We start from the raw sequence: 14575 nt of genomic DNA, 5'->3' as shown, positions 1-14575 counted from the left end.
TCTATATCTCCAAATCTGGTTTGAGATTAAGTGTTACCAAACAAAGCATGCTTATCTTTTGTTGGTCAGCTCACAGGGAACAAGTCACCACAGAGTTGGCAAAACATTGCCAACAACTCAAATAAACAAACTCCAAAACAACAGTATGTGTCTTTCTGTTTTAATGTGCCAAAAATGATTGAAATCAAAGACACACTTTTATAGTAATTAGTTGTCCATATACTGTACCATGGCAAAATGTAAAACATTTCTATACATTTCAATACTGTACCATGGCAAAATGTTAAACATTTCTATACATTTCAATACAACGCGTCTTCGTTGCGCGTACACAAGTTGTACTAACTTCACTAAAAGCAATGTCAATGTCATGATAAAAGTGCAAAGATACGCCTCTATTAAGACAATATTTGTTATACTTTTTACTCTCTTTTGTTTTTTAGTACTCTACAGTAACCGTATAAAAATCAAGTGGGCGATAAAGCCATGGTAAAAATTGGTCAAAAGAGGTAAAAAACAATCGACTCACTATTGTAGTGTAAACTCTTTTCATTCATTATAAAAACCTACTGACCGGCTGGGTCTAAGAACAGTAGCTGATAAATGCATGGAAGGCACAGCTCCACTCCACCAGAAGGTGTAAACATTAGTCATGTTAGATCTTCTCCAGCTCTTTTAACAGCTCTCCAAAACTAGTGACGTACCATGAACTCCTCTCCTTTACCTGGGACCTGGTGACGTTTCCACCGAATCCAATGAAAGCGTTCTGAAACATAGATTGATACAATATAATCACCCAGCATCACAACATAACAGTAGTTGCGTCTCTCATACCGTGTTCACTCTAGCGGCGACCAGTGGTGTCATGCTCGTAGAACGCAGTACCACACCGTGGTACCAGTCATTTTTTTATGTGCACCATGTGCGTGCACGCTAGAACGCGTCCCCCTAGATTCAAGAGGAGAACACCTAATCAACCTTGCGTCACCAGACCACCAGGCACCATGTATCGAGTGGTCTAGGTTTACTACCAGTAAAAAAAACACCATGACACCACTGCACCGCAGACAAAAGCTGCAAGACAACAGAACACATGGCCAGCTCCACTGCTGTTGAGTTGCGATTTCAGTCTTGCTCACGCCACACTGTGTAAATCAGATGCCAAGGCGAGGATTACATAACACAGGTTATTTTAAATGGTTAACGAGAAGACATCTTTTGAGGTGCCCCTCCTATGTCCAGCTTTTGGTGTACAGTAACCGAGTTTTTGTCCCAACACAAACATTAAATGCCATTGACAATGAATGGAGAATTTTGAGTGTGTGTGTGTGTGTGTGTGCGTGTACACAAACATTGCGTAACACAAACACTGATGACGAAGGTGAGGACGCCAGGACGCAAATTGTGATTGGCTGGAATGAGATTATGTATGATGATAAGTGCACCTCTCACTTCACAGGGGTGTGATTTTTTTGAGAGGCAATAGCCCCTCCTATGTCCAGCTTTTGGTGTATGTGCCAACACAAACTTTGTCCTACACAAACATTAAATCCCATTGACAATGAATGGTCAATGAGTGTTTGTGTGAACACAAACATAGCATAACAAAAACATTGAAGACGAAGGTGAGGACGCAAATTCTGATTGACCGGAATGGGATGATGTACGATGGATGATAATATCGCCCGTCACTTCACACGAGAGAAGGAATTGTGGGGATAGATAGGGGGACTGAAAATGGTGAAACAATAGTATATTATTCTTTAAAATAAAAGTCTGTAGCCTGTATGTAGTATGTAGATAACCACCCCAATTGTAAGTTACAGAATCTACGTAAAAGTATGTAGCTTGTTGCTTTCTCAATGCTTGTGTGATCTGTGCATCATAACACATTTAAACAAACTTCCACCTGAAACGTTAGGAAAAACAAAACATATAGAGCTCTAAACTCTCTCTTATATCCAAATTAATAGAATAGAACTGCTTAGGAAAATAAAGATGTATGCAGAGATTCCTTACAGCAGGAGGACAGGCTTCTAGGTCCGTGGCTCCGTCTCCGATCATGACGACGGTCTTGAAGCCGTGCTGCTCCTTCAGCATGCTGATGACCCTGCCTTTGCCACCGCTCTCTGCTGTGGGCTGAGTCTCGTCAAAACCAGCATACTCGCCTGAACAGGTAGACACGTTGCACACAAGGAGAGGCCTATTTATGTGGACGAGGAACTAAAACGGTAGCTGAAAGGAGTACGCAAACCAAGTTGTTGTAAGGAGAGAGGAAAGATTAGCTTTGGACAGCGTTTTGTTTCCAACTTTGACAGTCAGTCCTAATTGTCTCCACCAGGCCGAAGGCTTGCGGAGAGAGTATGTTTTGCACTCCGTCCGTGTCTGTGTGTCCGTCCGGCTGTCTGTGTACAGCTAATCTCCAGCACCGTTAACCTGGTCGATGCCAAATTTGACACACACACTCCCTGGATGCCAAAGATGAACCTCTGCCCCAAATTTTCCAGAACGACCTGTTATAGCGCCACCAGGAGGTTTTTATTTAGTAATTTTTATATTACTTTTGTCCAGAAATCCCGCTAATCGCTACACACTATCTATATAGTCATGTGTTCAAGCTGGACATTGGCTTTCAAAATTTGCAGGATTGGCCCGTTTTGAACAAAAAGCCTCAAATCATGAACGCAGCGTGCAATTTACATGAAATCTTTCACAGACTTTCCTACTAGGCTGAGGAATATATCCCACCCTTTTCACATTGGCCTGTTACAGTGCCACAAACGGGTGGATTTTTGCAAAACATATTTTTGGAACATAATGCCCCAAATCATCCAATCGCCATCCAAGGCGTAAGAAGAACTGGCACCTTTCACATTGACATATTGACACATTGACCAGGAGGCCACAACCTGACCTGCCCTGGTAGTAGGGCTGACCCAAAAAAATCGATTAATCGACGTTCAATCGATACGCACGGGAATCGATTTTTAAATTTTGAATCGAATAGTCATTTAAAAAAAAGCGTCCGCTTTTGGTCCGCGAGACGGCCCCATTTGGTCCGCGAGCCATGCTTGCGCCTCGCAGCACCTCGCAACGCCTCCTCTTTCCCCGTGTTAACAAGGAAGGCAAGCGCATGCACCACAGCTCAGTGGACATTAAATATAGGCTACCTTGTTTGATAAGTCATATAAAAACATTACTTACACGAAAATGAAAATATAAACTTCACAGATTATAGATCACTTGGAATTATAACAATCTGTTGAGTATTGCCTGAATAATGCCACTATAAAATCTCAACTTTTATCGATGAGCCATTACGCTGCTTGGATTCACATGGTGAGTGCGCTCAGTGCACCGAAGAATTGATATTTTTTGCTCCTACAGACCCAGACCAAAACACCTTTTCTCTTTGGCATTTAATTGCACCTGATCGTATTATTGTAATAATGTAGCATATACTATTTGCCTGTGTTTTGTCTTTTAATTATGCTTTTTTTTTTTGCGCCGATGGTGATGCGATGCTCCACTTGTTTCAGCCTGCAGGCCTACAGCACTTTGGTCAGCTTTTATTGTTTTAAATGTGCTATATAAATAAAGTTTGATTTAGGCCTATATTGGAGCAGGTGCTGGCAAATAACTAATTACTGTAATGCAGTGAAGTTGCGCAAATGTCAACTCAATTAGCAAGTGGAGCTGCATGCATTCTGCACTGCAGTCTGCAGATCTCTTCTTAGAGTTTACTTTAATATTATGGTTTACTTTCAACCATAAACCATAATATGATTGACAAACCTTGGATTATAATTCTTCATCGACCAACAGCGCATGCAGCATGACTATGAGGTAAATTTAACTATGTGGGATTTCTCCATCGGCATCGCATGTCGATAAAAAAATGGGATTTCACTAGTGGCATTATTCAGGCAATACTCAGATTGTTATAATTCCAAGTGATCTATAATCTGTGAAGTTTATATATTTTTTCCCATACGCACACTCACAGTCACATTAACTTTATGATCAATCAAATCAACCGTGGTTGATTTTATTTCTGACAAGTGTCAGGCTTGAAAAGTTCATTCATGTTACCGTTCGTTTACAATTGACAGAGGAGTTTGGATTATATATATTTTTATTTGATGGAGAGGTAAAGCCTGTTTCAGGCAGTTGACTTGTTACGGTCGGATGTTTTATTAAGCCAAATTATTTGTGCGTCACTGCTTTCATGAAGGCTGCAAGCCTGCTACAGTTGTTGCTTATTGTTTAAAATAAATGAGACCAATACAAGCATGCCTTTCTCTCCGCTATATCGTTGTTTAAGCCAAAGAGTCACTGCTCGCGCGCGCCCCCCCCCCCCCCCCCCCCCCCCCCCCCCCCGTTGACGTTTCGAAGCGTCGACGTTCGAAACGCGGGAATCGATTTTGAATCGATCATCAAATACGGAATCGAAGGTCAGCCTGTGCCCCGAGGGGCACTTTATCTAGTTTAAAATGAAAAGGAGAGAACAATGATCGTAGAATGTGAATTTTAGAAATTGTCAAACCAGAGACAGGATTGTGTCTAAGGTCGTATCCAAACCTAGACACATGATCTATGATCTATTCCACAACTCTTAAACCTAAGTTTTGCTTTGTCGTATGGTAGAGTTGTTTGATAAAAAAGCAAAAAAGACGGTACCACAGACTCACCATTGAAGTAGAACTTGAGGCGGTTGGCGTACACATGGTGTAGAGGAATGTTGAGCTGAGACGCCACGTGCTCCACGATGCAACGGAAGCCCCCAGAGATGAGGAACACCTTCACGTTGCGCTGGTGCAGGTCATCCACCAGCTCCCTGGACATGCAAAACAAGAGACCACATCAAAATGATGCACTCCTGACAGTTTCACTATAATCACCAAACAGGAAGTCACATTGGTCTTCCAATTGGCAACATACGTAAGTGTTAACCTTGAGCCACCTTGTAAAGTCAAACATCACGGTCATCGCTTTTCCCCCTTCAAAGAGGAGCTGAAACACCAGCACAAGTATGTCCAAAACTGTCAATTCAATTCAAAGGAGCTTTATTGGCATGAGAAAACATATGTTTACATTGTGTCAAAATACAATAAATACTGAAAATGGGGAAAGTATATACAATTGGAGGGGGTACAGCATTAAGTAAACATTAAGGCCCTCATTTATCAACCGTGCGTACGCCAAAATATGGGTGCACGCCGTATAAATGAGCTTTACTGGCCTTGTTATGCAAGCGCACTTGTGAGATGATTTTGGAGCGCATGCGGTGATGCGGCATATGTGATTATGATATTATAAAATAAAAGGCATAAATGGACTGCGCACGCCTTTATTTCCAAGTGACAATGACAAGCATACAGCTTGCCTATTTGTAGTAAGTACTAGCAGGCTATAGGCGTAAGGGGCTTAATCATTCACCATTTCAATAAGTGCTTAGACAGGTTTTGACAGTTCAGATAAAAGCGAGATCATTTTCGGGGGTCGGGAGGACGGGACCGCGGCGTGCGTCGCCAGCACACATGCAAGCGGCAAGCCTTCATCCATATGTTTATGATTCGTTCATCAATGATCAAATCACTACATAAACGTTGATTATGACTGCCTTGACGACATGATAGCCTATCTCTCATGCAGGCATCACTGAGTCATCCACAGGACTTTAATATCACAGCAGTGCGCAGTATCACGCCTTCGCCGTGCACTGCGCACGAATGGGTAAAATGTATATAGGCCAGCCTACAAACTAATTCCATTCATGGCGATGCGATGTCGATGTACGTGTCATGTAGGTGCGTGCGTGGACATGACAGCAAGGCAAGCGAGGTGAGAGGGAAACAGACAGGGTAGGCCTACAACTTTATTTAATTCATGCAGGTGTTCGTTCTTTATTTATTTAACAAGACACCAGTTAGTTGGGCTTGCAAGTTGCGTGTGCTTCTGTGTGTGTGTGTGTGTGTGTGTGTGTGTGTGTGTGTGTGAGAGGTGGGTGAGGCGGGCAGCAAGGCACGGGAGAAACTTTTTTTCCATGGTTTCCATGGTTCCCACAGGTCGTATTTCATGTGTTCAGTCGCAAAAACGAGGGCGAGGCTTGATTTCATAGGGCGTGCCAGATAGATTTCAGCCGTTTATTAACGTCAGAACGAAATTAAGGAAGGATCAGCTGTTTGCGATCACTTTATAAATGCCGTGACGACGTGGGTGTACTACGAAACCTGCACTCGAATCTGTGGCAGATTTTACACTCGATTGATAAATGATTTGTCTGAGGAATCAAATTCCAAAACAGCAAAACATCAACAGCTCAAAACCTGTCGCTTCGCGCCGCGTTTCAAGGTACTTTTGATGCTTTTGTGTGACGCTGTAGTCATGTAATAATAATAATGAATTGCATTTTTATAGCGCTTTTCCAAGTGCTCAAAGCGCTTTACAATGGTTCATTCATTCATACATTGGGAGGTGAAGCGGCGAACAGCCAACACCAGCGTCCTCACTTCCCACATTCACACACCAATGGTGGCAAGCTCACACCAACCAACTCATTGGAGGCAATGTAGGGATCAGTGTCTTGCCCAAGGACACTTCGACATGTAGACAGGAGGAGCCGGGATTCGAACCGCCGACCCAGGGATCATTGGACGACCTGCTCTACATCCTGAGCCACAGCCGCCCTATAATGATGTAGGGAATTCATTTACCAAAAAGGAAAGTTAAAATATGGGGATAAGGTTTCTGCCCGAGAGCAACAATATTATAGCAACATAGGTTTTTCAGAAAACCGTTTAGAAGGCATTTTTTTAAATTGAATTCAGGTCTTAATGGTTTAGACAGGAATAGTTCTACACACACTTACTTAATACCTGGAGTCAGCTGTGGCGGGTGGTCAGTGATCAGCTTGTTAACCTGTTCTCTGGAGCATCGGATGATGGACAGACGCTCTGTCAGAGCCGTTTTGAACGTCACCGAGCCCCCCATGGCCTTACGCGTCCTGACATGTAGCAATGAGAAGAAAAGCATATTTACATTTTGGTTGCTCTACAATGGAGAGGAATGCCAATAACACACTACAAAAAGTTTTCCCAATAAACCTCATCTGTACTTCAATCACGCGTAAGGTTGGGATCCGGAACTGGAGGAAGTGAAAACGGATCCAACAGTGATTGAACCGGAATCGGTTTCAATACATTGTCAAGAGTATGTGGACTTCACAACTGCGGTCTTATAGTATTTTTATTATTATTATTTATTTAAGCTAGATGAGAGGGCTGCAAAGCGGCCAGAACCTCTAGTACAATTACAATATCGGTGGTGCATTTTAATTTCAAGGACCACCATAACTCTGAGAGTGTACACATCGAACATTCACTTGTGCACTCTGAGTTACAGACCTGTAAGGGTCCATTTGGAATCGTTAAAGGGAACCGCTAAGGAATCGGGCCGTTAAAGAGGGAATAGGTAAGGAACCGTACTACTCGTTAAAATCCTTAGAAATCCCAACCCTAGTCACACGGCAATGTAAGCGACTAAGCGTGATGTGAGTATGATTTATGTACTAGGGCTGCAAGTATCAATCATCTTCGACTTCTACCCAAGATTTGAACAAGAAGTTTGAACAAGATTTGCACAAGTGCTGAACTTTTTACCATTGAGCTATTAAAGCCTGCTCAGGGGATAATAATCCTGACCATTACGACAAAATCAGTCAGAAATCTGTGTCTAGGTCTAGATCTAAATGTGAAGATCTAAATAGTAGAGCAGGGAGACAAAATACAACCACCCCAATTGTATAAGTTGTAACATACCGTACGCTACCATACAGTTTGGAGAAAAATTACTATTACTAATTACTATTCTATTCATAAATTCATTAGGAAGAATTATACTTCACACAACTGTGTCATGCTAAAATAGTGAAAATAACGGCTAATGAGTGGCTAATGTCACTATTTCACACCCTCCAAATGAAATGCCCAAGATTGATCAGTAATCGATTTTTATTATTATTATTTTGTTTTATCGATTCGTTTAATTAACTGTTGCACCTCTAACAGAGAGGCAACAGCGGTACAACTACATACTGTATAGTATACTGTACATATACACATACATACATCTCAGTGACTGCATCTCCTACACCACAGAATTTGGCGAGTTCATCTATTCCCTCTTCTTTGATGACTGTGCTGTCCACATCGAAGCAAACCGCTTCCGCTCTCCGGAATATCTCCTTTGTCTGTGATAAAGATGTCATATTGCTGGAAGAAAGAAAGAAAGACGTGGTAGAAACAGAATGAGTATTATTGATGTTCTGAAATGTAACTATATCCGTTACATAATTTAACTGTATCCGTTACTGGCTGCCAGAATTGATGGCTTTGACAGTAGAGCTTTGCGAACAATAGAGGGGATAAAATGGCAAGACAGGGTCTCCAACAGCACACTGCAGGAACGCACCCAACAGCCCCCTGGTTCCCAACTGGCAGCACAGCAACGGATGCGCTGGTATGGCCATGCCAAAAGACTCCCCCCTGAACACCCCACTCACGCTATCCTCCACTTTGATCCAAAATCTGCGGGCTGGAAACTCCCCTGCGGAGCTCCCTGCACCCGATGGATTGATGCCGTCATCAGGGACTTACACCAACTGGGCTTGTCACTGACTGAATCTGAGCCCCTAGGACTGGACCGACCCAAATGGAGAAGATTGGTGAAACTGATTGGCTCTACACATGGTGACGCCTCCGCCGCCGAGCAAGAGACCTGATGATGATGTTACGGTGATGCCTGCAAAGCTTTTAACCACTTAAACCTGAACAGATCATGGACCAACTCTGTACTTTGCTCCTCCTTTTTGAGGGGCGCTAGCCCCTCCAATGCATGACTTTCCGAAATTACCATCATGCACCTCACTTCACACGAATGTGATTTTTTTCCCCTCATCTACACCAAATTACTTGATTACATTTTCCAACACTGACAACATAGGCAAAACATCTGTGAAATGAAGCAAACTTGAAAACTGTAGATCTAACAACATAACATGCCCAAAATAGGGTACTAGGGTTCATGTGGTTAACATCAACAGGCAAGCAGTATGCCACTGAACTGACTATGACCGTGTCTGAGGACCAGATCTAATCCTGTTCATTAAACCTCAGCTGACACAAGTTTAGGTCACAAGCAGAGGATAATGTGGTAACGTGCAGTCTGTCATTGTCTCCACCAGCCAAAGTTTGCAGGATTGGCCCATTTTGAACAAAAAGCCTTGGCTTAAATCATGAACGCAGCATGCAATTTATGTGCAATCTTTCGCACAATTAACACTTTCCTTCCTACTTGGCCGGTTATAGCGCCACCAACAGGTGGATTTTTGCAAAACACATTTTTGGAACAAAATGCCTCAAATCATCCAATTGCCATCAAAGGCATTAGAAGAAATGTCACCCTTTTCACATTGGCCTATTATAGCGCCACCAGGAGGCCACAACCTGACCTGGCCTGGTGGAGACCTGTGCCTTGTGGTGGGGCACTGTTTCTAGTTTCATTCATTTTGTTGGGGTACAGTAACACATGGGTCAGATGAATGCACCTTGAAAATCTTGTTCTCATGATGCACCAGTTTTTTATATGAAATTAAATGGTTTCTCCTATTTGTGTCTTATGCGGTGTAATCTTTGGTGCCGAACTTGTGCAATGCAGTGTGGCTATTTGAACACGTAATTATGGCCTTCTAAATTATAAGCCTGCAGCAAAGAAGCCAGCTATACCTAGCGTCTTTGTGAAGCTTCTCCAGCACTTCACCTGAGCTCAATTCACAGGGGGAGGTGTTAATGGGTTGTTATTTTGGAATTATGATATATCTTTAAGACAGTACGTGTACTGATAATTTTCCTTCTTTTTGAGTGGTGCAACCACTCCAAGGAACAGCAGGGGCGCTGTTGTGCCAGAAACAGAGAGAGAGATAGTGCTGCACTGTTGCTGCTAATATGAGAGAGAGAGAGAGAGTGAGAGAGAGAGAGAGAGAGAGAGAGAGAGGAGGGGGGTGAGGGGAGTTGCACCACTCAGTTCACACAGGTGTGATTTTTATTTTAATAAATGAAAAAGTCAATTGAAAAAACACGCATTGGGGCAACCAATATATATATATATATATATATATATATATATATATATATATATACCCGGCACCAAAGGACCCCTGGGGGTCCCCGGGCCCAACGTTGAGAACCTATAGGGTAAACAAACGGTACTATTAACTCATGAAAAGCGGTTCTGACATTCCGGGTTCCTCCTCAGCCCTGGTCCTTGGTTGCAGCATGTGCCAATAAATGTGCACTTGACAGAGCAACACAGTCTGTGTGCAGAGTGGATCTCTTTGGTCTATTCTACTCAGCCTCACAGATCCAAAACTAAAGAATATTTTGTTACTATAGGGTTGAGTACATTACAGAACGGATCATATGGATCTCATAACCGAATATTGGATCATCAATCATCATACAGGATATTTACAGAACACACAGGGGTCTTCAACAGGGCCAAATCGGTGATAGGATTATTTTTCTTCCTTTCTTTCTTGAAATCCAGCATCCCTATTCCTAGAGAACTTTAGCCCAAAACAGTCCATCTACAAGCTCACAGTGCCTCTTCCTGCAGACCAAGTACATTGAAAGATCAAATTGACTAAATATTGATGGTTAAATGTCTGAAAACACACATTAACATGAATCCAACACTAATTTGTTAATAATAATGGTCCTGTCAAACAAGTAAATCTGCTGTGGAGGGGGGAGGGGGAAACCAACTAACTAAGGTAACCAACTAACTAAATAAAAACGTTGAAGACCCCTGCTATTATAGGATGACAAATAGGTGCATCCATCCATCTGCTAACTGAATGGACAGAATCTGCAGGCGTTGCGTCACCCCATGCCATGCATGCACTGACCGCGCACACGTCACACACACACACACACACACACACGCGCTCACACATACACGGAACAAACCAAGCCAACCCAAAAGAAAAGACAAAGTCGATGCCATGTTGGTTCTGCTTCAGCGACCCGTGTGTCTACCAATAGCTATATGGTTTCTACGCATTATTAAGATCAATAACAACACTACTTCAATGTAATGATGATGAAATTTAAACAAACAACTATAAACTGATGTTACAACAAGGCTTCAGTTCAGAGAGTAGAGAGTGAGATGCAAGTTGTTCCCTGCCTGTATGTATTATAAAACACACTGTCCTTGTAGTGGCTCTTACAGTCCTACTGCGCTGCACAACTGAACCAACATGTCTGAGCATGTGTATAAAGGTAAATAAACAGTTGGTAACTTACTTACTGATATGTGATTGATAAGCAGCGTCTCAGCATTAAACATTTAACACAGCTCCTCTGATCTGAAGTGATGTGCTGCTGCATGCAAACGGTTCACTGACCAACCGAGGAGGGGGAGCCAGGTGACGAGCAGCCCGCACAGCCAATCACCGTCAAGCCGGTGAGTGGACCCGCCCCCCATGTCACAGGCCGCGTTCCAGAATGCTTTCACAAAAGGAACAGAACACCTTCACTATAATAAATAGCGGTATGATAGGACTAGGACACGTGTATACCTGAAGTCTGGCTGAACATATACAATTACTAGAAAAATATTGAAGATTTGTCATAATAATTACATATATAATAATAACATAATAAAGTTATTGCCCAGGCTGTGCCTTGTTTATTAGTAATATTTATGTAGTAGTAGACTAGTAGTAGTAGTATTGTGGGGTTTTTGCTTCACCAACATATTTTATGCCGCCTAAATTCATCTCATTTAATTAAATTCTGTCTCTGACAGTCAGTCAGTCAGAGACAGCAATGTTGTGTCAATATTTTTAGCTAGACAGTTTATTTGTAATGTCAATATTTTTGTATTAAAAAAGAAGAAAAAAAGCACACTATTGTTGATATAAATGAGCACGTATATATTACATGATTACATCACTAATATCATCAGCCATGCTGGGGGGGGGAAAGTGCAATATTGATGGCGTCATTAGCGAGAGCGCAGCGCAGCTTTGGAACATCGCCAACGGGCAGAGCCAATCAGAGCCAAATCAGAGCAGGGCACACACCCCCATGGTCCAATATGCCTTGCAGCACGGTGCGCTGGACCCGCCCCGCCACACGGGGGAGCGTTCCATGACGCAGAGATGCAGCTGAACCTTGTATGCCAAAACGTCATCATTTTAAATGGCAATAATAATCCCTGCGATGATGAGCGATAAAATAATGCATCGCATGCACTGGAATGCATTCAGAACCGGGCTGTTTGTAGCCGATATTAGCTACTGCTGTGTTCTTCTTGAGGAGGAGATCACACCACAGACGCAACCTGCAGGGACGACTCAAAGGAACAATGAGGCTCCATCACCATCATCCTCCTCCCTTCTTCCAACTCACCATCATCCTCCTCCCGTCCAACAGCTGCCAGGGATGCGGTAGATTATCGGCAGGTAGGTCGTATATAGGATTTAGACCATGATTCCCAATTTAAACCTTTTCAAAACATGGACCCTGCACAGTTATGCATGCCATGTGCATTATTATTTTTCAGAATCAACATTGTCACATCCCATGCAGGTTTACAGGTGTAAAACAGTGGGTGAAATTCGTTTTGGATCCTAGAGCCACATGATTAGATTTTTAATGTCAGTGCATGGCCGAATTCTGTGCTACCTTGTTTGTGGTAGTTACAGTCAGACACCATGCTAGAGAAAAAGCTCTCAATTCCACTTGGGACTGGATCTGTGCTGTTCTTGTCTCTGTGCCTGATCTATCGTTTGTGGAAATGAGTACAAATGAGTGTGCATAAAATATTATGCATTTAATTATGAACTGTAATCTTCAATATCTTTGGTGAAATTAATATTGAACAGGTATGTTCTCTTATGCTTTGATGCAGAATCATTATTTGCCTCTACTAGGTGCACGTTTTTCATTATTGTTGCTTTACATTTATTTACCATGGGGAGGTTGCCTATGAGCACAAGTGCTCTCTTTTTCAGCCACGCCCTGCTTCACACACACACACACACACACACACACACACACTCTAAAACATGGGAACTGACCGCAGTACAACCGCAGTCTTACATTGTTGGCTCTACTAGAATACTAGAACAGTATTGGGGTTCAGAATCAGTACCTTGCTCAAGGGGTGTTGGGAGTAGAGAGGGATTTTCATGACGGCCCAGGGAATCAAACGAGGAACCTTTCAGCCACAATCTGTAAAAATGAACTCACTCTATAGATTAGAATAATGTTCCATTCCGTAGTGTTTAGTACTCACTCTAGACCATGCTCTGCACACAGCGGGTTCATTGCCATGCTGGCTTGTGGTGGACATTTTTGTCAAAATTAAATTTTTGCCACAGACTGAGTGGACAAAAATATTACCAGTAACGCTTAAAGGGCTACCCATGTAACTCTGAGAGTGCACAAATAGAACCAAATGGACCCTTACATGTCCATTTGATTCCATATACACCCTGAGTTATGGGAGTCCTTGAAAATTAAAAGTTTGAGAACCACTAGTAGCCTACCGTGGACTCCTAATGTTCCATTGATTGATTGATTGAATACTTTATTGGCAGAAATGTAATCAGTACAGGGTACAGTCAAACAGAAATGTAATCAGTACAGGGTACAGTCAAACAGAAATGTAATCAGTACAGGGTACAGGGTACAGTCAAACACGTCCAAAAGAATCACCGAAAAAAAGTCCTACCTATTACCTAATGTGTAAATCAGTGTCATACATATTCTGTTGAAAATCTGGAGACTTGACATTCAGTAATTGTGTCTTATGATCAAAATAATTATATAAACATGCTGCCAATGCAGCGTCTCCTTTCACTGAACAATACATTGAGACATTTATTTTGGAGTTCATTGAACAACAATGATTCAGAAGTTCTTCTTACTATTCATCCTTCCCACTAACAGAACGCAACATCCTTTTAAGGTGGACCAGATGATGCGTGCAGGACAGACGTGCCATCTCATTGGTGGATGAGATGATGGACTTCTAGATGTGTCATCCCATTGGTGGAGGAGGTGATGTGTTATAGTTTTGAAAATTTCTTTAGGTTTTGGTTTTCATTTCGTTTTTTAGTTTGGTTTTAGTATGGTATTTGATTTCCTTTTTTTTTTTTTTTTTTTTAGTGGTGCAATCACTCCCTTACGGAGCTGTGTGTGGGTGGGTGGCTGGCTGGCTGGCTGGGTGTCTGGGTGGGTATGAGCACGAAAACAGCATGGTTGTTTTTCACCACCTGTGCGCAACCTAACACACACACAAACACACACGCACGTATTAACTGTATATATGATGCTTACGGGTGTGCCAGTACAGTACAGTGACAGTACAGTACACGGTAACTCTGTCATTTCTCTACTGTTTCGGACGCGGGCCGGCATTCCTGTGGGTCTGGAACCCCCCCCCCCCCCCCGGGAACCCCCACACCGAGTTGCACCACTCACTTCACACAGGTGTTAGTTTG

The 14575-nt window shown here is 42.5% G+C and overlaps 1 protein-coding gene across 2 annotated transcripts; it reads right to left on the bottom strand.

Annotated features, from left to right (window-relative positions):
- Positions 1–143: 143 nt before the first annotated feature.
- psph (phosphoserine phosphatase) lies at positions 144–11478 on the bottom strand. 2 transcript variants are annotated; one of them, XM_080772594.1, is made up of 6 exons: positions 11371–11478; positions 8130–8273; positions 6872–7006; positions 4692–4837; positions 2020–2168; positions 144–766 (listed from the first exon to the last, which is right to left on the bottom strand). In XM_080772594.1, exons 1-6 carry the CDS (start codon positions 11448–11450, stop codon positions 656–658), a joined length of 765 nt encoding a protein of 254 aa, XP_080628720.1. In that variant the 5' UTR covers positions 11451–11478; the 3' UTR covers positions 144–655. The 2 variants fall into 2 exon arrangements, with proteins under 2 accessions (XP_080628720.1, XP_080628721.1); XM_080772595.1 differs by having other exon boundaries at positions 11367–11457.
- Between the last annotated feature and the right edge of the window lie 3097 nt (positions 11479–14575).

The sequence above is a fragment of the Protomyctophum bolini genome (genome assembly GCF_963924005.1).
Source record: "Protomyctophum bolini genome assembly, chromosome: 9".
Taxonomy (NCBI): Eukaryota; Metazoa; Chordata; class Actinopteri; order Myctophiformes; family Myctophidae; genus Protomyctophum; species Protomyctophum bolini.
Note: the sequence above shows the minus strand (reverse complement) of the source record. Positions and strands in the feature narration are given on the sequence as shown.

Coding starts and splice junctions, on each gene's coding strand:
- psph (XM_080772594.1), bottom strand. CDS start 11,450: ATGCAGCAGCACATCACTTCAGATCAGAGGAGCTGTGTTAAATGTTTA. Junction 8,274..11,370: donor TGCTTATCAATCACATATCA/GTAAGTAAGTTA, acceptor TCTTTCTTCCAG/CAATATGACATCTTTATCAC. Junction 7,007..8,129: donor GGAGATGCAGTCACTGAGAT/GTATGTATGTGT, acceptor GCTACATGTCAG/GACGCGTAAGGCCATGGGGG.